Below are 24,504 nucleotides of genomic sequence, written 5' to 3'. Positions count from 1 at the left end.
GGAAAGGGATAGGAATTGTGAGGACATGGGGTACAGGAGAACAGAGGGAGGGAGGATAAAGTAGATCAAATATAAGGGTTTGTGAAACAAGAAAGAGGGAGTGTATAAGGAGAGAAATCAAGTAATGGAGGAAAGAAAAGGAAGAAAATTGTACAGTGCTCTGGTCCCCAGCTATTTAGAGTAACAGATTGTTCTCATTAACGGTTTAGTCTTGCTCTGGCTCAGATTTAGCCAAGCATTTAAGCAAGTGTGTAGCTTAAGATATGAGTAGCCCCTTGGCTTCAATGGAACTCTGCAAGGGCTTAAAGTTAAGCACATGTCTAAATGCATTGTTGAATTGGTGTGAAAGTACTCAGCCTCGTGCAGGGTTGAGCCCTAATTACCTACAGGAAGAAATACTGCCACCACATTATTATGCAGTTATCTCATTTTAAAGGTATTTGGTCTTTTAACTATCCTTATTTTTTGTGAATGATAATGAAGTAGTGTATATGTGTTGCTCTTGAAGTACTGTGCATGAAAATCTCCTATGCTTTACTGTAAATTGTTCGATGCTGTTTAAACATGAGCATTTGTTTATTCTGTCCCTGAATTGTAAAGCTAACGTATATCATACCCTTTCTTTGACAAAGACATCCTGACATCGTAACAGTACAGCAAGGCCTTGTATGGGAAAGATACAATTTTACATGGGACGTTACAGTGCATTTTTATTGGGAAATCAAGAAGCTGGGCTGTTGTAAAATGCCTTCATTTTATTAAAATTTATTCTTCTGAGCTGTGTTTCTTTAATTAAAATACTAGCTTGGGTTGGCCTGTGTTTGCTGCCAGTTAAATAAATTTTCTTGCATATTCAGAAGATTTTAATGTAGAGAAGACAACTGAATCAACTAGACATTTAAAAACAACAAAATGATTAATTAGCCAAAATTCATTCAAACAGCACAAATAGGAAATGGCAGCAATGCCTTTGCCTTTCAACTGATGTAAGAACTACTAGAATCCCATAGTGCTGAATTGAAGTTTGTGAACTTTCCTGGAAAATAGTTTCAGTAAGTAGAGATAAATATTCCTGAACCCTTATCCCTTACTATTACCTTGCAACTAGGGAGGCCATGACACATTCATATTGGGTTTGTCTTTTTATTTATTTTTTTTAAGCCTAGCCTGTGCTCTGGAGGCTATGTTGAGAACAAGATCAACAATTTCCAAAAGACACTCCCATAATAAGGACTAAAAGAAGTCAGAGATGTAATTTTGATAATTCAAGTGAATTAAAGAAAATACTACATAATTAAATAGGCATGTTCTAACTGAATATGCTTGAATACAAATAAAAATGGCCCTGTAGAGTTTGAGGAAAATGTTATTTTTTTATATTGATGTCCTGTAAATTTCCTTATTCAAAATATTTAATATGTCTACAACTTTTTTAATTAAAATGAGAAGTCAGTTAAATGCAATAAGCTTTTCATCTTGTCATATAAAAATGTCACTGCACCAAGGATGATGCATGAAGCATATGGTATAATCAAGGGATGTCTAAGGGAAACTAAATACAGCCAGTTACAGTTGGATGATGATGTCATGTATGATACAGAGGAGTCTTTGTGCATTTGTATGTCTCCTTAGTGTGTGCGTGCGTGGGGAAGGGATTTTATTAAGGGTAAAATTCTTCTAAATAAATTTGATAATATAACCTTTTAAATTATGAAAAAATCAGCCCATCTATCGTTGAATTCTACAAATATTAATATTCGCTATCTTTCTGCACTTTTAAATCACATGGAGCTGCAGCATGTAGTATCAGAAGTTAGCTATTAAAGCTTATATTATTTTTGTGGAACTACATTTTAGGGAAATCTTGACAGGAGAGGAGGGTGGACATATGCAATATCATAGCCTCCAACTATAATCTTTATTTTACCTGCGGAGACTAAAACTCACATAAAATTGGTTGTGCAAAATTTGAACGCAATGGTTATATTTTTTTTCTAAAATAGGGAAAAAATTGAAAAAACAGTTGTTGGGATTTCAGGTGAAAGTGGGTATAATGCCTTTTTGTCTTTTATGCATTGAAGGTGTGGAGAAGGTGGTATAACAACATAGAATCATAGAATCATAGAATATCAGGGTTGGAAGGGACCTCAGGAGGTCATCTAGTCCAACCCCCTGCTCAAAGCAGGACCAATCCCCAATTAAATCATCCCAGCCAGGGCTTTGTCAAGCCTGACCTTAAAAACTTCTAAGGAAGGAGATTCCACCACCTCCCTAGTTAACGCATTCCAGTGTTTCACCACCCTCCTAGTGAAAAAGTTTTTCCTAATATCCAACCTAAACCTCCCCCACTGCAACTTGAGACCATTACTCCTTGTCTGGTCATCTGCTATCACTGAGAATAGTCTAGATCCATCGTCTTTGGAACCACCTTTCAGGTAGTTGAAAGCAGCTATCAAATCCCCCCTCATTCTTCTCTTCTGCAGACTAAACAATCCCAGTTCCCTCAGCCTCTCCTCATAAGTCATGTGTTCCAGACCCCTAATCATTTTTGTTGCCCTTCGCTGGACTCTCTCCAATTTTTCCACATCCTTCTTGTTGTGTGGGGCCCAAAACTGGACACAGTACTCCAGATGAGGCCTCACCAATGTCGAATAGAGGGGAACAATCACGTCCCTCGATCTGCTGGCTATGCCCCATCTTATACATCCCAAAATGCCAACAAGGGCACACTGTTGACTCATATCCATCTTCTCGTCTACTGTCACCCCTAGGTCCTTTTCCGCAGAACTGCTGCCTAGCCATTCGGTCCCTAGTCTGTAGCGGTGCATTGGATTCTTCCATCCTAAGTGCAGGACTCTGCACTTATCCTTGTTGAACCTCATCAGATTTGTTTTGGCCCAATCCTCCAATTTGTCTAGGTCCCTCTGTATCCTATCCCTACCTGCCACCGTATCTACCACTCCTCCTAGTTTAGTATCATCCGCAAATTTGCTGCGAGTGCAATCCACACCATCCTCCAGATCATTTATGAAGATATTGAACAAAACCGGCCCCAGCACCGACCCTTGGGGCACTCCACTTGATACCGGCTGCCATCTAGACATGGAGCCATTGATCACTACCCATTGAGCCCGACAATCTAGCCAACTTTCTACCCACCTTATAGTGCATTCATCCAGCCCATACTTCTTTAACTTGCTGACAAGAATACTGTGGGAGACCGTGTCGAAAGCTTTGCTAAAGTCAAGAAACAATACATCCACTGCTTTCCCTTCATCCACAGAACCAGTAATCTCATCATAGAAGGCGATTAGATTAGTCAGGCATGACCTTCCCTTGGTGAATCCATGCTGACTGTTCCTGATCACTTTCCTCTCATGTAAGTGCTTCAGGATTGATTCCTTGAGGACCTGCTCCATGATTTTTCCGGGGACTGAGGTGAGGCTGACTGGCCTGTAGTTCCCAGGATCCTCCTTCTTCCCTTTTTTAAAGATGGGCACTACATTAGCCTTTTTTCAGTCATCCGGGACTTCCCCCGATCGCCATGAGTTTTCAAAGATAATGGCCAATGGCTCTGCAATCACAGCCGCCAACTCCTTTGGCACTCTCGGATGCAACGCATCCGCCCCCATGGACTTGTGCACGTCCAGCTTTTCTAAATAGTCCCTAACCACCTCTTTCTCCATAGAGGGCTGGTCACCTCCTCCCCATGCTGTGTTGCCCAGCGCAGTGCAACAGAAGCAGTGGAAACAGTTATAATTTCTTTATTGAGTTGAATTTTTTACTGCTCCACATTAAGTCCATCCAATGCTCTGAGTGTCCTTGGCAATCTTTTAAAAATGTTCATAATAATAAAAAGACCCATCAGTTACCTCAGTATAAAACCAGATAACCCTGCAACAGTATGAAAATATAAAAAATTATTTGACCTCCCCTCAAAATCCCTTCTCCCCACAAAATCCATCCCATTGCCCAGACCTACCCATCAGATTGTGTCCGAGAGAGAAGAGACGGGTCTTGCAGCACACCCTGAATTTGAACCATTCAGGTTGATGAATCCCCTTGCGGCTGTACTGATCTCTTTCTGTTTTTTTCAAGTTTCTTCCCACAAAACTCATCCAGAGAGTGCTCACCCATGTGTAATTGGTCTCAACACGCCTGTTGCAAGGGAAATTGCCCTTGCTAAGAGTTCCACAAGAAAGTTAATGAGAACAGCAATAAAGAGGATGCCAACATTTTTGCAGCTGTGCCTTAACCAAGTGGGTGAAATTTAGGCACGAGAGGGATAGCTCAGTGGTTTGAACTTTGAACTGCTAAACCCAGGGTTGTGAGCTCAATCCTTGAGGGTGCAATTTAGGGATCTGGGGCAAAAATTGGGGATTGGTCCTGCTTTGAGCAGGGAGTTGGACTAGATGATCTCCTGAGGTCCCTTCCAACCCTGAGATTCTGTGAACAGAGATCATTCTTTCTCATCAGATGAGGGGACTGCCCCGATGGCCCACCTTACCTGCATGTATTTGTTAACCATGTCTTTGACCAGGAAACTCTCAAAAATAAACAAGCACACTTATAACAGATGCCTCCTCTCTTCAAAGAGGTAACTGTTTTCTTTGTAGCACGCCTTCCTTCTTTATTCTGGTGCCTTATACTTAGTAAAGCTCCAGGGAAAGAACATTTCAGTGGCAAAACTTGTTTCTTCTTCTGCTGACAACGTCAATGGCTGATCCTATCAGACTTGATTTTTGCCAACTGAGATACTGCAAAAATGCCTGAAATCTCCTGTCCACCCTGGAATATTTTTTAGTGTACATAAAACAAATTAGCTTGTCTGAGAAACGACTCACTCTCAAGTTATTTGGGGCCAAGATTTCCAAAAGTTGGATCCTGCAGTCAGACATCTAAATCCATACTTAGACTAGTTTGCAAAAGTGCTGAGCACAGAACAGCTCTCATTGACCATAATGGGAGCTGTGAGGTGTGCAGCACTTTTGAAAATCAGGTAGATGCTTAAATACATGTTTAGAGTCTAACTTTTTGAAAATCTTGACCCTAGTGGTTAAGTGACCACTGGAAGAGTGTGTATCTTCACCAAGGAGAGGTTCAAGTAGACATCTATTCACCTGTTCAACACAAAAGCTGATTTGAAGAAGTTGTATCCATTTTGCTCAGTGCAGTGTTTTAACAGTTCAGATAGTGAAGCCTTTCTTGCAGTCTATCAGCTAAGAATTTTACTTGCCAATAAAGTTGTTGATATTGATATTTCTGAGTATGCTGCTGGTTCTAATGGATATTTTGTTGAAAACTGTGACACCAGCAGCACAAGATCTTATGTCAGGTTATAAACCAATTTCTTTTCATCGTGTTTTAGTACTAGTTTCACATTCAAATGAGTTAATTTATAGCTAGATTTTCAGAGGATCTCAGCTGCCATTTGGGCACCTTTATGAAGTGACCAACTTTTCAGAAGCTCCTATTTAGGACATCAGGAGCAGCTGTGGGCTGAGCACTTTTGAAATGCTTACCACTTCATATAGTGGTCTAAATGGCAGTTGAGCTCTTTTCAAAATCTGATCCATAATCTTTAAATAAATATTAATACTTAAATATAAAAGGTTTTGTTTCCAGATTACAGTAGAATCTCAAAGATACAAACACCAGAGTTACAGACTTACCGGTCAGCCGGACACCCTGTGGAACCGGAAGTAATAAATCAGGCAGTCCCAGGCTTTAGCCCCTGGGACTCAGGGCTTCTGCGGTGGGGGTGGGGGGTTAGGTTTGCAGCCGCAGGATGGAGGTGTGGGTCAGGACTCCAGGTGGGGGTGGGGAGGCTCAGGGTTTCTTAGCCTTGGGAGCACCAGGGCTCAGGGCTTCTGACCCGTGGAGTGTACCGGAGCTCAGGGTTTCATCCCCATGGGGGGCGCTGAGGCTCGGGGTTTCAGCCCCGCAGCTCAGTTCCCAGCTTCAGCCCCGCGGGAGGCACCAGGGCTTTAGCTAGAGGGGAGTGTCAGTTTCAGCCCCAGTGATTCCCCCATAGCTAAAGCCCCAAGCCCTGGCACACACACACCCCAGCTGAAACCAGGAGCAGAGCCTTGGGGAGCCCCAAGCCCCAGCGCCCCACACAGGTCAAAAGCCAGGAGCGGAGCCACAGGGTTGAAGCCCCAGCACTCCCCCCAGGTTTAAGGCCCTGCGCTCTGGTGCTTCCTTGGGGTAGAAGCCTGGATCCCCCTTCCTGGAGCCTGAGGTGTCTGTAACTCTGAGGTTCTACTGTAATATTAAAGACAGTTAGATCCGCATTCTCCTTCACAACTTCCTCAAGGAGTTGGTCTTTTCTTATTGTTACTGGTTTAGAACCCTTAATGAAAAGAAATTTATAGATGGAGGCCATGATTGGTATTTTATATCTAATAATTTCCCTTTAGTTTACAAATTATACCATTTCACAGTGAACTTCTGATGCCACATTCGCTGTTCGTTAAGTAGTTTTATTAAGTTATGTTACTTAAATTCCCTCAACGCAGTACTACAGTATTATAAAAGAAACAAAACTTCATGAATTAACATGTTTTGTTGACTATTATAATCCACTAGTATATATACTGTGTACAATACCATTTGAGGTTCAACTTCAGAAATCCTTTTCTGATAAAATGAATTGCCAGAGCATGTTTCTAATGATCAAACTATTAGTAATTTGGGAATATGAGTGTTCCCCAAGAAGATTTATTTTCCTTCTATTTGCCAATATTGTACCAATTTTTATTGTCCAATACCTGTTTGTTAACAACATGTATGTTTCTACTTTGGCTCTTTCTTTTGATCTTTTATTCTTTTCGAGCACCGAAAGGAGTAACCTATCGAGCTTTTGCTGGAGGATGTTATAAATGAAAATTTAGTAACCATTCCATCAGCTTTGTAAACTGGGTGAAGTGGTGTGTGTGCACCAGTATTTGGGAAAATTAAGCAAAAGTTTGAAATCCATCAAAGTACAAGAAAATTTCCACTTTGTTTTGTTTAAATTCTGGATTAATTTGTATAATCTGTTATCATTGTGGGTGTATTATATTGCTAGATATTTGAAATCTTTAAAACTGAAAGGCTGGAAACTCTTAAACTACTAAAAGTGCATTTTAATTTACATAGACTAGTATAAATTCAAACTCTTTATTTGCAGCGGTTTCTTCACCTAACAAAAATTAGGATTTAAAAGCTGCAGCAGGAACAATTCTTAGAACTAACTCATAGTATGATATCAGCACCCAAGTTCCTAATTTCAAAAATATTATGTTAAAGTAATTTAATAATTTAATTTTTTTATATAAAAAAATCAGTTCCATGAATAATTATCAGTGTACAACATGATTAATTTGTCAGGTTTAACCTGAACATGTATTACAAATCTTCTTGCTTTCTAATACTATCTTAATAAAGGATTGCTGTGTCTTTAGGGGGATGTTTGGAATAGGAACTCTGTCTAAAATAAAAGCAATTGCTTTTCCTTTGCAAAGAATTATAAAGTTGTGTGTAAATGACTATTAGAAATATAAAAATTTCTTGCTAGATGATAGTACAAAAACCATATATATTATTCTTCTGGAACAACATAATTTAAGCATAATTTTTTTAACAGAATTCTGAGGAGAGATGAAGTATGTCTATTACAGACTTTACTTCCAAGTTTTGAGGATTGATATCAGAAGAATAAATATGGGCACTGAGTTTGGCTCATTCTACTCTGCAGTGCATGTTTACAGTCTAATCTAACTACCTTTGAAGTCAAAAGAAAGAAAGAGTCTGACTGGCTTCAGTGGGAGTTGGTTCAGGCTGTTAACAAGTCAGCGTGGTTGGGTGAAAAGCTCTAGTTTCTTGTTGGAATCTTCTCGGATGAACATTTAAATGATTCTAGATAAGTGCCCAGTTACCAGAAGTTAGTCATTTAAATGAGCAATATTGTTAAAATGGACACAGTTGAATATCTATATAGGTGATATATAAGTAGGGTTGTTTGAAGCAAATGAAAAGAAAAAGGTATATATAATATTTATGCACTCTTAAACCAGTGAACCTACAAAGGGAGCTTGTTATTTTTATTAAATTAATTAAATTACTCAGATTTTATATAACTTCTCTTTTTAAAATAAATAAAAATCATGTAAGATGCCATACTTGAGCCACAACATGAGCTTAAATAAAAGTGAAGTGGTTTGAATTGATATGAAAACTTATATCTCACTAGTACTCATCTTAAATGTTCCTTTTATTAGTTATTAATGGAAGGATTTTGAAATATAAGAATCAAAAATGTTGATTAAAATTATAAGTAATCTTTCTGGGTTTAGAACATTTTTCAGAACAAAAGTAATTTAAAAATAGACCTTTTGTCTCAAAAGTAATCTGAGTGCAAAATAAAAATGGTGCAAATTTTTAATCCCAGTATTAATAAAAATGTCAAATGCATAATTTGTAACTCAGACCTGCGCCTGATATTTCTTGGGTTATTAAAATTATGGTTTTCTGTTTGTCCTGCAAAGACATAAACCTATAAGCACACATCACTTCCAGTTACAAAGATAGATAAAGGAATCTATAAATTTTGCATTTACAAGATCCTGCAACGAAGGCATTGTAAGTTACTCTTTCTGGGCACCACAGGTTCAAGCAGCACTGATGTTAAAGAAAACCGCAACATGGACAACGTTCCTCCTAAGGATGGCAGTGTGCAAAATACCGGGGAGGGGTCTCAACTCTCCAATGGTGGTGGTAGCAGCAGCAGAAAACGTCCATTGGAGGAGGGCAGCAATGGACACTCCAAGTTCCGCCCTAAGAAGAGGAAGAAAACACCAGGGCCTGTTTTGCCAAAGAATGCTCTGATGCAACTGAATGAAATTAAACCTGGTTTACAGTACAAGCTTCTATCCCAAACAGGACCAGTTCATGCCCCTATTTTTGTGATGGCAGTTGAAGTTAATGGACAGGTGTTTGAGGGATCTGGCCCTACAAAAAAGAAGGCAAAGCTTCATGCTGCTGAAAAGGCTTTGAGATCTTTTGTTCAGTTTCCAAATGCATCTGAAGCACACCTAGCGATGGGGAGAACACTCTCTGTAAACACAGACTTTACATCTGACCAAGCAGACTTCCCAGACACACTTTTCAATGGATTTGAAACACCAGTTCAGACTGACAATTCCTTTTATTTGGGGTCCAATGGAGATGGATCTTATAGCTCCAGTATAGACTACAGTCTGTCCTCATCCACTGTGGCCGGTACTCTTATCCAGTCCCCTCTTCCCACACCATCACCATATCCATCCACCAGTGGAAAGAACCCTGTGATGATTCTGAATGAGCTGCGGCCAGGGTTGAAGTACGAGTTTCTCTCAGAAAGTGGAGAAAGCCATGCTAAGAACTTTGTGATGGCAGTGGCAGTGGATGGTCAAACTTTTGAAGGATCAGGAAGGAACAAAAAGCTTGCAAAGGCTCGGGCTGCTCAGTCAGCTCTTGCATCCTTATTTAACATGCAGCTGGACCAGACACCATCTCGCCAGCCCATTCCCAGTGAGGGGCTCCAATTACATTTACCACAGGTGAGAAATCTTTACATTTTTCTTTAAAATGTTTAGGCAGTTTCCCAGAATACATCAGCCGCTCATTTTTTAAACATTTCAAAGAATATTTCTGGTGTTAATGCTGTTTGTTCCATTATGTGATTTCTCCACTAATGATCTACCAGTGTGGAATCATTTTATTCAATTAGGAAGAAAAAATGCCACATTGTTGATTTTGTTGATCTTAATTGCATGGTGTGTAATACAATTCAAGTTCTAGTTTAGTGGTGATTGGTGTTGAGGGAATCTTGGAACAATTGTTTTGTCTCTTGTTCTGCTGCAAAGCCTGGATTGTGAGTTGAAGTCAGGATTTATTGCTCTAGATTGTTTGACTACCTGAAAACAACTTTTACCAAAGAAGAAAATCACTTTCAGCTGCAACAAATGCTCCGAGTGAAAGGTGTTGAATAGTGGTTGTCAAGGAGAGGTTAAAATACGAGGGAAAATAAGGTTAATACAGGAGTTCCTTATTTTGACTATTTGACTAAAAGACAAAATTTCAACACACAAGACCAAAGAAATCTTGAAATATATGTGGTATAAATGGACTTTGCAATCATCTACTATAGCAGTTACAATGAAGTTTACAATTGCCTTCGAAAATATGTGTAAAATAAATATTTTTAACAAAATAACTAATAGAATATCCTAAGTATTGAGCATACTAAAAGTAGTCCAGTAACATTTGGTAGCTGCAAAGGTAACTTTATTGAGCTATCAATGAGAAAGCTAAAAGAGAGTCTACAGTCCTGGACACTAAAAGTTCAACTTATTTCCTCTAGGTCCAGCAGGGTCAGTTCATTGAACAATATTGAAGTTCCTTCAGGACAGATGAAATTAAGTCTTTAAAAACTATATAACGATAGATACCAACAGTTCCAAAGGACAAGTTTTATGAACACATTTTAGCTTTCCTTTTTAGTGGTGCTTATTGTGTAAGGAAGACGCTTGAATGGTCTGCCTGTTGTTATGTGCAATATTGTTGTAGCTGTGTTGGTCCCAGAATATTAGGGAAGCAAGGTGGGTGAGGTCATATCTTTTATTGGACCAACTTAGGTTGGTGAGAGAGGCAAGCTTCTTCCCAAAGATCTCTGTGTAAGCTTGTCTCTCTCACCAACTGAAGCTGGTCCAATAAAAGATATGACCTCACCCACCTTGTCTCCCTAATTGCTCTCCAAGAGCAGTCTTGGCTGAGTCAGAGACCAGGTTGGTATGCTACAAGCACAGGATATCTCTTCCCCTCATAATGCTGATGATTGTGGCTGCTGGATGCAGGTATATTGTGCTGAAAGGGTTTTCCTGGGGGCTGGGTGTGAGTAGCCAGTAGTTTGCTGGGACTCAGGAATTGTAATCTCCTTGACCAGAATTTAGAAATGTATACTGTTCTTGAAAATATCAAACTTCATTATCTCCCCTCTCGGTCCATTATTTTCTGTACTTTTATAGTGTAGTAGTAGCTTGTTAGCATGTCAGAATTTAGAAATATGTATGGGGGACACAAGTGGTCTCTTAGCCTTTGCTGCGGAATTGAATCACTGCAAGGGACAGGCATTAGCTCATTGTTACTTTTTGTGAGATTACTGATGAGCTTTACAAACTGAACAATCAGTAACAAACATATTGGAAACACAGTGTAATTAATCAATGGTTCATATTCAGGGCATTCTGATTGCCATCATGCTTCCCTTCTTTTTGCTTCCCACAAGAGTCTATATTTATTGGAGTCAGGCTGGGGCCAGTTGTTGTCCAAATCATGTTCTGCTTTGGCCACTGTGCCTTTTTAGCGATGTCAGAAGTGTTCACCACCCCGCCCATAGTGCCATTAACATGATCATATGGTGCATATTGTATATATTGAAGTACATTTAGAACCAGGTTGGATATAGGTGCACAAGGAGCTCCTTCCTCCTACCCAGACCTCAATTCAAGGGCCAGTCACAACTGTATTCCCTTCTAATGTCCTGCAGGCGCAAGCCACCCAAAAGGAGCAAGGTGGGCAGGGTCATGGCCTTGTCCCCTGTCCCCACACTGATCAATATAGCTGCTCAGCAACAGAGAAGGGAGTTTGTTGTGCCGTGTTAAAACAGGTTGACACACAATCTTTTCCATAGCTCTTCGTTGCAGTGCAAGTCCACAACACCCTGACTTGGCGGTGTGGTATAATGCTCACTTGAATCCTTAACAGCTTAACTAGTAGTTGCCACATATGGGTAAAGTGGGCAAGTTACTATTACTGTTAGTGCCTCACAAAAGAGCAAATCCAAAGCCCTTTGAAGTCAGAGTCTTTCAGTGGACTTTTGATCTGAGCTCTATTGCATTTCTTCACTTTTGAGTTTGTTTACAGCCTATTATCATATTTACATGTTTTGAATTTAATTTTAAAACTCCATGAAATCAAAGGAGTTACATCAGGGCCCATTATATTTTACTGAGATGTTGGGAGATGTCTAGTGGGGTATTTAAGGTGTTGGTATTATGTCATGCTTTATTTAACTTTTTCACTTATAGTCTAGACCAGTAATTTTCAAACATTGGGTTGCGACCCAGTATTGGATCGTGGATTGCAAGGTACCTGGCGGCCGGCCAGTAAAAATTAGTAGTCCCTACGTGTTCTGACACCGCACTGCACCCTTGAAGTGGCCAGCAACAGGTCCGGCTCCTAGGCAGGGGGGTCATGGGGTTCCACGTGCTGCCCTCACCCCGAGCATTGGCTCCGCATTCCCAGTTCCCGGCCAATGGGAACTTGGGGGGGTTGTACCTCCCAGTGAGAATTGCACAGAGCCGCTTGCACGCCTCCACCTAGGAGACGGACCTGCTGCTGGCCACTTCCAGGGCACAGCGCGGTCCACGGTGCTGGGACAGGTGGGAAGCCTGAGTGTGCACCCTGGCTGTGCTGCTGACCAGGAGCTGCCAGAGGTAAGCCCCAATCCCCTGCCCCAGCCCTGAGCCCCCCTAACCCAGAGCCCCCTCCTGCACCCCAAACCCCTCATCCCCATCCCAGAGCCTGCACCCCCACTCCCTGCCCCAGCCCAGAGCCCCCTCCCACATCCTGAACCCCTCATTCCCGGCCCCACCTGCAGCTCTCACTCCCACACCCCAACCCTCTGCCTCTGCCCTGAGCCCCCTCCCACACACCAAACCCCTCATCCCCAGCTCCGTTGGGTCATGGGCATCAACAGTTTTCTTCAACTGGGTTGCCAGAAAAAAAGTTTGAAACCACTGGTCTAGAAGAGCAGGTACACAGCATGTTAAATCTGGAGATGACTCTAAATTGGGAGGAGTTGCCAACTTTATTGAGGATAGAGAAAATACATGGGGCCAAGACACATTAGAAAACAGCCAGAAAATAATAAAATGATCAAATTGGGAAATTGGAAACTAATATATCTAAGTGAAAACAATCCAGATATCAGATGTTCGAGGAAAGGGTGAAAGCAGTCATGCCAAAAAGCACTTATGAGTACTACTGGACAGCAGGATGGAAATGAATTTTCACTGAAGGATAGCAAGGTAAAAAAAGAGAATGCAGTTTGGGCTACATAAGCTGAGACACCATTGCATCATGGAGCTGGGAAGTTATAGTCCCTACTCTGTACAGGTCTGTGGCATCTGCGTCTAGTATATTATAGTCAATTTCTGCTTCCTTATTGCAAGAAAAATGGTGACCTAGTGGAGAGACTCTAGAGAAGAGAAGAAAATGATTAGGGAGATGGAGGAGCTGATTATCAGGAAATACTAAGCATTAAATATGTATTGTTTGGCTAAGCAGTGACTAAAGCGAACTATCTGAAGGATGTTTAGATCTTTTGCTGTTCAAATTACCTTTATTTCCATGTCAGAAAATACACACGTTTCAGCCTCTTTAGGTTGATATTGGTAGCTTTGAAACTTTAAAGTGCATGGCTTATCATAAACCTGTAGAACTGGCAAGGAACCAAAGCTGACGAGAATTGAATGGAGGAGAACTCAGCAGTACTAAGATGTGTGATTAATATGTTGAGATTACCTGAAAAGGCAAAAATGTCAAATCTTTGTGGTCAAAGTGGAGGAGCTAACATTATTAGATATTTGAAAATTGTGAGCATACGTTTTGGTATCTAATACTAGAAGAAATGAATGTGTTCAAGCACCAAGACCTAGGCTTATAGGAATTGAACATTTCATGATGCAGTGAAATGAAAAGTTTTGTGTTTGTAATTGTCAGCATTTCAGAGGGTTGATCAGATAGGAGGAAAGTATTGTTCATCTGACTAGTGTTACGTTTCAGCACACAGATGGCCTACAATTGTAGTGTAATACTTTGCTGTTGCAAAAAATATCTGAACCCCCCCAAATGCCCTCAGATAATAAATAGCTAACCATAAGAATTTTCATTATGTTTTTTCTTTTATGCATTATTATTCTGCAGTACACAGAAATAAAAAACATAATTACATCAGATATTCTTACATTGAGAGCAGTGTGGATGTTGACATCATGCTGAACACTTCTATAATTTGTGTTCTCTTATTTGTTTCTTGAAATTATGTAGGCTTTTCTAATTGATTGTTAAAAAATGTTGACGGACAGAACAGCTGCCTAATTACCTAATTTCTTCAGTGTTGTCGAGATATTTATTCAATTTGCTGTTAAAAGTATTTGGTCAGAAATAGTGTGGAGAGCAGGCCTGAGGGAACGGTCAATGTTTCTGTTTGTATTACAAAAACTATGCTGTTGATCTTTCAGTGCAGTTAGAATAGTCTCTCTCTCTCTCTCTCTCTCTCTCATTTTAGCTCTGATTTATTATTTATTATTGAAAATCTGCTTTTAGTAATCAGCCAAAAGAGTGGTGGTAAATTTTCTCTGCCTAGAGTAACTAAAGAAATCACAGACATCTCAATCTAAAAGAGCATATCCTTCCTATGGCCTTTATTCATTAAAGCTGTCCAGCACATGCTTAAATTTACCCACATGCTTAAGTCTCATTGATGTCAATGGGTGTAAATGGGAAATTTATTTTTCCATATACTGTTAAAATAGGAAGCTTCAGTGGAGCTGTGCCGGTTTGCACTAGCTGAGAATATGACCTGTGGTTTTCAGTTTGTTAGACATTACTCAGCAGCACCTTTCATCAAGTCTCTCAGCTGAGCTTTCTGTATAACTAATGATGAAGATCAAAAGAGAGAGATGGAAAATTTGTGAGCAGCTTGATGTATCTAAGAGCCTTATCCAGCAAACATTTACTCCAGTGCAGACGCTAGTCTTGTGTACAGTTCCATTAACTTTAATCTGCAAGTCAGGTAAATATGGCCAGTGTAGTGTGTCTCTCCACCTGTTGGAAATACAAGTCACTTTTCTGTTGTGGTCTGAGTATTTTATATAGGCAGCAGATAAAATGATGTCTGGGAGGCAAAATGTGTGGAATATCCCTCTCTGCTTGGTATTTCCATAATTTCAAAGCTTTGGATGGGCAGGTAGTGCCCTAAAAGAGCTGCTTGTAATGGAGATCTGGTTTCTGGGAATGTACCTGTAGCATAAAACTGTTTCCTGATTAGGAACATAGGAATTGCCATACCTGATCAGATCAGCCATCCATCTAGTTTAGTATCCTAACTCTTATCAGTGATCAATACCAGAAGCTTCAGAAGGTCTAAAATCCCATAATGGACCACTGTAAAATAACATGCCTATTGGGGAAGTTTCTAATCCTCAAGCAGTGAATCTTAACCTTGGGCAATGAGCAGGGTGGATAAAATTTGATCAGATTTTTGTAGTTTTTATAAATAATATTTATTTAAATCAGGCTTTTTATTTAAATACAGGTTTATTTTTGTGTGGATGGAGAGGAAAGCCCACATCTTAGAGAAGTTCTGTAGTAAGAAGCAACATGATTTAGAAACAGCCTGGATTTGTAAACCTAGAGAGGTGACTGAGTCAAAGCTGAAGCCCAGGCTATGGGTCTGAGTGATAGGTAGCATGGTGATGTTATGATGGTGGTTTTCTCCACAGTAACTGAGAAAAAGATGAAGGGGAGGGCTTGGCAGGGAAATAATCACAAGCTCAGTTTGGAACATGTTGACCTTATGCTGACAGCTGAAGATCCACAGAGAAAAACAGGCAGAGATTTTACTTTAAATGAAAGGATACAGGTCCAGAGTAAACAGGTAGATTTGTGATTTATCAACATAAAGATGATAGCTGAAGTGTTCCTTTTTAAACAAAATCACATGCATGTAAGATGTGGAGGGGGAAGAGGAAGGATCCCCACTGAAGGTTGGAGGGGGGAATATTGAGGATCTTCCAGATTGAACAGTGAAGGAGTGATTAGAGAGGTAAGAGGAAAATGAGAAGACTGAGTCACCAAAGTTGAAGTAAAACAAGATCTGCAGATAAGCACAGCTGTGTCAAAGGCATCTGACAGTCAAGGAGGATGAGAGTGAAATATTAGTTCTGAAAAATGGCCATGAAAAGGATGTTATAAACTTTGCTGACAGCAGTTTCAGTGAAGCATAGACAGTGGAGGCCAAATTGGAAAGAATCTAGGATGGAATTGGAGCAAAGAAATTCCAGATAGTAGTTATAGATAACACTTTCAATGAGCTTAGAGATAAAGAGAAGAAGGGAGACAGAATGGTAATTGGAGAGAGAAACAGTGTCATGGGTGAGTGGTTTTTAAGGTGAGGAGGAATGAAGAATGCTTGTATTTAGAGTGAAATCACCCAGAAAAGAGGGAGAAGTGAAGAATGGTGAGGGAGGAAGTGAGAACTGGTGTCAAGCCAGGAGATGGGGTGGGATAGGGTCACTGAAGCAGGTGGGGCAAGAGGAGGAAAGTGGATGAAAAACCTTGGTTTCTGTGACACAGGAGAAGTAGGAGAGAGTGATGAAAGAGGGAAAGTGGTAGCCATTTCAAAGCTTCTGTCTCCGTGCATCCATGGGTCATGACTGAGAATACCAAATCCAGGACAAGCTGCTGGAAAAAAGGGCAGACAGACCCCAAAACTGGTGGTTATTCTTCCATGACATATACCAAACCAGCAACAAAAGTAAACTTCTGTCTCGCCACACTGGCTAACAAGAAGTCAGAAATGCAGCCTCCTTAGGTATTCCAGTCCTGGATTCAAAACCCAGACACTAGACGTAATGATGAGTGGTTATTTAAAACCAATTTCATCAAACAAAAGGGTTCTTCTGATCCCAGAGGAGCAGCCACATACCTAGGTCAATATATAACTCAGATCTTACCCAATAATCACACTGTTGCGAATCCTTTAATATCTAATATCTAAAGGTTTATTTATAGAAAGAAAGAAAGAAAGAAAGAAAGAAAGAAAGAAAGAAAGAAAGAAAGAAAGAAAGAAAGATGAGAGTTAAAATTGGTTGAAGGAATCACATACATACAATAATTGCAAACTTCTTGGATCAGGCTTGTAGCAGTGATGTAATAAGCTGCTGGCTTGTTAAGTCTCTGGTTGCTTCCAAATCATGGGAAGGTCCTCAGTCCTTGGGTTAGAATGCTCCCATTAGTACAAGTTCATCATAGTCCAGAGATTTGAGCAGGAAAGAAACAAAATGGACATGTTTCCAGGCCTTTTATAGCTTCTCCCAAGTGAAGGGAAACCCATTGTTCTCTCTGTGGAACGTTACAGGTAGCAAGATGGTGTTTGGAGTCACATGGGCAAGTCACAAGTCCATGTATCCTTCGCTTTGTCATAGTAGAGGCCATCCCCCATACTCCAGTTAGAATGTTCACAGGAAAGTCCATTAAGTTTAGATAGGCATCTTCCAATGTGAGTTAAGTGTTCTTTGATGGGCAATCCAACTTGAATAGTTCCTTCAAGATGTGCAGGCTAAATACCTTGTGGGTGTTACTACGTGAGCAAACATTTGAAATACAGGTACATAGTTAGTATTCATAACTTCAAGTACAAAAATGGTACATGTTTTTAAATAGTATAATCATATTCAGCGAATAATAACCTTTCTATTGACACCTTACTTGTATAAGATTTGTTGCAATTATATGAGAGTGGTAGCAACAATGATCTACATGGTCATATTTTAATCAGATAACGTCACACCTTCTCAATACATCTTTGAGAAAATCAGTATGATCTTGAGCAGACAGGGAAGTTAAGGGAGAAGGGTTTAAGGAGAGAATTAGAAGTGGCGAATACGTAGCTGAGGTTTCAGGTGGGAAGACAGTCAGGGTGGAGAAGCGTGCTTGGCTAGGAAGCTGGAAAAACTGAAGGATGAGAGAACAAGTTCATAGCAGTGGAAATCAGCCTGGTCCAGGACTGCCATCACAGAAGACCTACTTCATGAAAGCAAGAGCTGAGGAAATGGAATTTCTTGTTTGTTTTTCTCTGCTTGTCTTTTTATGCTCTAAATTCCCTCTTTTATTTTCTAAATTCCTGTTTAGATTTTATTTGCCAGAGTTTATGTTTAGGGCCCTACCAAATTCACGGTCCATTTTGGTCAATTTCACAATCATAGGATTTTTAAAATTGTAAAATTTCGTGATTTGAACTATTTAAATCTGAAATTTCACAGTGTTGTAATTGTAGGATTCCTGGCCCCAAAAAGGAATGGGAAGAGGGGGTTGCATGGTTATTGTGCGGGGGTTGCGGTATTGCTACCCTTACTTCTGCACTGCTGCTGGAGCCCCGTTCTGAAGGCAGAACCGCCTCCAGCACCAGCGCAGAGGTAAGAATGGCATGGTATGGTGTTGCCACTCTTACTTCTGCGCTGCTGCCTGCCAGTCAGCAGCCGCCGCTCTCCAGCCACCCAGCTCTGAAGGCAGCAGCGCAGAAGTAAGGGTGGCGCGATATGGTATTGCCACCCTTCTGCACTGCTGCTGGTGGATGCTGACTTCAGAGCTGGGCGCCCGGCCAACACTTGACGCTCTCCAGCTGCCCAGCTCTGAAGGCAGCAGAGAAGTAAGGGTGGCAATACTGCGACCCCCATACTTTATAACTTTGTGACACACACACACCCCCAGCAACGCCCTTTTGGGTCAGAACCCCCAGTTTGAGAAATGCTGGTCTCCCCTGTGAAATCTGTATAGTACAGGGTAAAAGCCCACAAAAGACCAGATTTCACAGGGGGAGACCAGATTTCACAGTCCGTGATGTGTTTTTCATGGCCGTGAATTTGGTAGGGCCCTATTTACTTACTGCTCTCTTCACTTTGGTTGGAATTTCTTGAACCTAACTCTTTGCCATTTAACCATACTTTTTTCCTCCTTGCCTTCCTTTTTCTGTTTTGTTTACAAGATTGCATGTCTTCTAGCTGTGATTAAATAGCTACCATGCTTATTATAAAGATGTTAATAGTTTATATTTTGTCTTTGGTATATTTCTAGGTAGCTTCCTCACTTTTAAACCTCTGCCTTTCTGAAGATTGAGTATCACAATGTTAGTTTTTGGTTCAGCCCTTCCTCAAATCAGGGATCTGGATCAAATCCAGTTTGGCTCCCTCTACTACCATATTCTGGCAGACCCTTCAAGCTCCTAGGTCTCTTATTGTTCAGATATAGTTCATTGGATTATCTTCCATATGAGACATCTGCAGGTATTTCTTCCCTCAGTGGGGAATTGTTGACTGGAGACATAACAAGCAAATCATTATGTCAGCTGCTGTCCTTCAGTCCTTGGTATTGTGGACCAAATCCAGAAATCTTTCCAGAGGGAAGCAACTGATGAGAATTCTAATAGTCAGGATCAGCACAGACACGTAACTGACTGACTGGATGCATACATGAGATCCCCCACTTGCCAAGGAAAATAGTCCTCAGTGGAAGGCAGGAAGAGTACAAGCTGGCTAGAGTTACGAGCACTTGGCAAATCCTTTACCCTCAGTGTCTTTACACTTCTCTCCCACTACAAAATATACCCTGGCTCATTCCCCACGTCCTCTCCCTCTGCTCTTGCCTGGGAAGCTGACTGTCTCTGGCAGAAGTCCCATAATTATGCTGACTTCCACCCCTGCAAATTTGTTCTCACTTCCAGTTGTGACATTTTCCTGGCCAAGCAACTGTACATCTCCACCCCAGTTGAATACCACTCCTCTCATTCCAGCCATATATGCACCACGTAACACTCCCTTTTGCCCCACTTCTCTCCCTACTCAAGACCTCGCTGACTTTTCCAAAAAGAAAATTGATAAACTCCTAAATGACTCCTCATCTCCTCTCTCCACGTTCCTTTTCCCCTTCCTTCCTATCACTCTTAGTCCATCCAGTCATTAATCTGGGCCTGTCTCTGACTTCTCTTCATAGATGACCAGCCATTATATTAAACTCTAAATGGCCAAAACTGAGCTTTTGATCCTCACACCTCAAGTCTTCCTCTTTTCCTATTTTCTCCATTGCCATGGATAACACCACCCTTTCCCCAGCTATTCAGCTTTTTAATCTGGGCATCACTTTTAACTCAGCCCTCGTTGTTCATCCACACATCCAGGCCATTTCCAAGTCTTGCCTTTTGTATCTACCTAATATTTCTAAAATTTTCTGCCTGTCCAAATTTCCTAGGCTCTTTTTCATGCCCTCATCATCTCTTACCTAAGCTTGATCTAGACATAAAATTACACCAGTTTAATTAAATTGTGATGTTAAACCAGTACAGTTTTGTAAGTGAACACACATCACTTAAGATCAGTTTATGTCAGTTTATCTTATATTGGTAATTTGATGCAAATTAATTACAGGTATGTCAAATGACTCGTGTAATGTACAGATGCAAGCTAAACTTACATAAATCAGGTTTAAACTGATGTAAGAGTGTCCACGCTCACATTTGCACCAGCTTCACTGAATCAGTTTAACATCATACCTTTAATTCAACTGATGCAACTTGTGCATGTAGACAAGACCTCAAACTATTGTAATCTCTCCTGCCTTCTGACCTTGACATCAGCCAAGTCAGTTAGAGAATGCTGCTTCAAGGATCATAGATTCCAAGGCCAGAAGGGACCGCTGTGATCATCTAGTCTGACTTGCTGTGTAACCCAGGCCATAGAACGTCCCAAAACAATTCCTGGAACAGATCTTTTAGAAAAAATCCTATCTTGATTTTAAAATTGCCATGGAGTATCCACCATGACCCTTGGTAAATTGTTCCAATGGTTAATTACCCTCACTGTTAAAAATTTATGCATTTCAGTTTGAATTTGTCCAGCCACAACTTCCAGCCATTGAGTTGTGTTATACCTTCCCTTGCTAGACTAAAGAACCCATTATCAAATATTTGTTCCCCATGTAGGTATATATAGACTGGAATCAAGTCACCCCTTCACCTTCTCTGTGTTAAGCTAAACCGATTTTGCTCTTGAGTCAATCAGTATAAGGAATGTTTTCTAACCCTTTAATCATTCTTGTGGCTCTTCCCTGAACACTCTCCAATTCATCAACATCCTTCTTGAATTGTGGACATTATGTTCCAGCAGTGATTTTACCAGACATAAAATAACCTCTCTCCTCTTACTTAAAATTCCCCTGTTTATGCATCCAAGGATCTCATTAGCCCTGGGAGCTCATGCTTAGTTGATTATCCATCACAAACCCCAAATCTTTTTCAGAGTCACTGGTTTCCAGGATAGAATCCCCTGTCCTGTAAATATGGCCTACATTCCTTGTTTGTAGATTTGTACTTTTCCATTTAGCCTACTAAAATGCATATTGTTTGCTTGACCCAGCTTACGAACCAATCCTGATCACTGTGTTTTAATGACCTGTTCTCTTCATTATTTACCACTCCCCCAATTTTTGTCTCCTCTGAGTGGGACTAGCAAACCCTGGCCAAAATCATGACCCCACGTGTCTCCCCCACATGTTGCCTCTGTTTTGCAGAAGGGAAGGGGTTCTCAGACCTTCAGCCCTGTGGGGCGTGCCTGCTGGCGCATGGGGCTTCAGCAGGAGTGGGGCTAAAGCCCCAAACCCTGGCAAGCGCCTCCCACAGGGATGAAGCCGCAAGCTCCTGCGAGTGTGTCCTAGCTCTCGAACTTCTGAAGATTGTTGTGTGCAGCTCGGAGGATCAGTAAATTTGGCCGTCCGTGTCATAGATAATACTTAAAAATTCCAAGGATGTTTTCGTATTGGCAGCATGAGACCTCCAGTGTATGTCACTCAAATAGAAGTCCCCCATGATCACACAGCTTTTTTTCCTACACATTGTAGATAGGTGCATAAGGAGCTGGTCATCCTGTTCCCTAGTGTGATTTGGGGTCTGTAGCAGACACCAACTAATAGTCCATCTTGTGCTTTATCTGTTAGGATATTTATCCGTAAGCATTCAAAAGCATTTTCTTGCTAGTTATTAGTGACTCACAAACAGGTAATGCCATTTTTGATCTAGCGTGCCAGTCCCCCTCCTCTTTTGTCTACTTGATCCTTCCTAAGCAGGTTGTAACCACTGATTTTAGTATTCCAATCATGCAAATCATCCCACCAGGTTTCAGTAATGGTAACTAGATCAAATTTGTGCTCATAAAATGAGCAATTCTAACTCTTCTTGTTTATTACCAGGCTCCTAGCATTGTTGCTTAGGCAATTAAATAATTTCTTCTCTTCATTTTTTTGGCTCATCCCTGATCACATCACGGGCTCTTCATTTCTCTCCACTGGCCCCTTCTCTTCACCACATAAAATGCAAGTGTTTTGTCTTTAAGACCCATAGACACCATTCTGTCTAACAGATCTACTAGTTTATTGAGCTGTTGACCCCAGCCTTCACTTTGCTAAAATGCCAGCTTCAGTTGTCTAATTATTCCCTTGTCCCTCAAACACCTCCAGGCTTTCTCCCATACAGCTCCATGTGAGTGCAGAAAACGTTCTGTCAAAATTCATAAAGTTGTCACTTTATCCTTTCATAAATAGCTCATTAAAACTTACCTCTGCTGTGATGGCTACAAATCACTGCCAGCTGGCACTGGTCAGGCAAATGGTGACCTTTGACTTCTGCTTCTCTAATTAACTGTATTCATTTTTATTCATCTCATCCATTCAATTCATCTCCACTCCATTTGTCTTTTTGCCTACCTGTTCCATCCTCTGCGACATGTAAATTGAATCATGAGCTCTTTGGTTCTGGGGCTGTTGTCTGAAGTCTGTACAGTGCCTAGCAGAGTGGGGTCCTGAACTCTGTGTCTCTGAAGCAAAGTCATTAAATGCTTAGAAATCCTGCTGCGCAAACCCTGAGCAGGTCCTGTGTGCCTCAGTGGGTGATGCTCAGTCAGGGAGTCCTAGAAAGCTCAAAGTATTGTGTATGATCTTTGCACTTCGCTGCTGCTGCTCATAACCCCCACATAGCTACTTTCTAGCCATCAGTGCCTGCACCTTATGCTGCAGTTTAAAAAAATGTTTCACAAAGGGCCAACTATTCACATCCATGAGCCTTGGTGAATTCTGTGATTGCATATGACTGCTGTTTTCTGGGGTTCTTGGCTCAGTCCCCTTTTCCAAATTCTTTGTTTTGTCCTTTTTACCTTACATCTGACTGTTTTCTTTTTATGTGACCCACAATGTGTATTTGAAGTCATGTTTTTGTCACCACTCCCCTCTATTGAGCTATGTGTTCTGCTCCTGTGGATCCACACCAAAATCATTTATTTGGTAATTCACGGATTTACAGTTTAGTATACTGTCTGCACAACAGCATTCTTCAGTTTCCATCATGATCTCTGCAATACCTTGACAACTGAGAACTTTACACATTCTCAAATTTACTACTCTTTGTATGGCTTAACCTGGGTGGGGAAAAATAGTGACATTCAGAAATACATTCCATATACTTTCCAGATTCTAAAACAGAATGAAACACTGTTAGAAAAATACAGACTACTAGTTCATATTGCAACACACAATAACAAACAAAAAATTTCTACAGTATGACAGTGTACGATAGAGGACCACAAGATAATGGAGAAGGCAGTGGGAAAATCACTTCCTACAGTGGTTTTAGGCACACCACTCTGGCAGCTCCCCATCCAGCCAGTGGCATGTGATGGTTCATGGCTTCTCAAAGGTGTAGTGGGACTTCAGGATCTTTAGTGCCCATTCTAGTTGTAACCTGTTCAGTTTTGTTTCCTTTTCCTTTCTGCTGGTTAGATCTTTTTTGTTTGTTTGTTTGTTTTTCTAACTGTTGTCTTCAGGTATAGTCATTTTTTTCCAAATAGGCACGGCCTTTCCACATGTATTGAAAGGTTCCCAGCTTTGTATGGCAGCCGAGGGTACTGAGCAGTAGATGTGGACGTTGTTTGCCCTGACTTGTACCTGAGCACCTACATGTGTGCCAATCATCTAGTGGTGTTTATCAGTGCACAACAAGCTCATGATGAGACTGTTGTATGTAACAAAGTGCTTCCTGGGTAAACAGCTCTCAACAGGGAGCCCCAAAGTACCAGAGTGTTTGTGGAAGGAATACCCTTTCACATTTTGAGAGAACTGATGTGATTCAATCTGGTTATCTGTTGAATGACAGGCTAGCTGTCATTTTGCAGTCTCACAGAGGCTGAGTGCTGGTGCAACTCATCAGAGGATTCATTACTGCCTTGCTCTATCTGTACCCAGCAGATACTGTACATGGGGCAGAGATTACAATGTGTGATTCAGACATTTAAAGTGTCAGCTGCACTGTTCTCCCTCAGTGCCATTATTTGCATTAGACCTTCTTTCCTACTTTAACATTTGCTGCTCTTTGTAGCTGCTTATCTGGGTCATCACTTACCGTTTTTTATCCCGTGCTACTGTGTTGCTTCTTTGGGATGTTCTTACACATTTGTGCAATGGTCCTTGAGGAGACAACCACCAAAAGTGGGAAATGAGGTTGCTGTTTAGATACTTTTAGAGAGTGTCGGTCCTGGGGCCGGTTTTGTTCAATATCTTCATAAATGATCTGGAGGATGGTGTGGATTGCACTCTTAGCAA

At 40.9% G+C, this 24,504-nt stretch overlaps 1 protein-coding gene across 5 annotated transcripts in view; it reads left to right on the top strand.

Moving 5' to 3' along the window:
• Positions 1 to 24,504, top strand: part of ADARB1 (adenosine deaminase RNA specific B1) — a 253,319-nt gene that overhangs the window by 168,231 nt on the left and 60,584 nt on the right. For all 5 annotated transcript variants that reach the window (XM_074968186.1, XM_074968188.1, XM_074968187.1 and 2 more), the window contains one exon: positions 8,650 to 9,581. In XM_074968186.1, coding sequence (XP_074824287.1) covers positions 8,650 to 9,581 — 932 coding nt within the window. The remainder of the gene's footprint in view (positions 1 to 8,649; positions 9,582 to 24,504) is intronic.

Source organism: Natator depressus, chromosome 11 (genome assembly GCF_965152275.1).
Source record: "Natator depressus isolate rNatDep1 chromosome 11, rNatDep2.hap1, whole genome shotgun sequence".
Lineage (NCBI taxonomy): Eukaryota > Metazoa > Chordata > Testudines > Cheloniidae > Natator > Natator depressus.
Note: the sequence above shows the minus strand (reverse complement) of the source record. Positions and strands in the feature narration are given on the sequence as shown.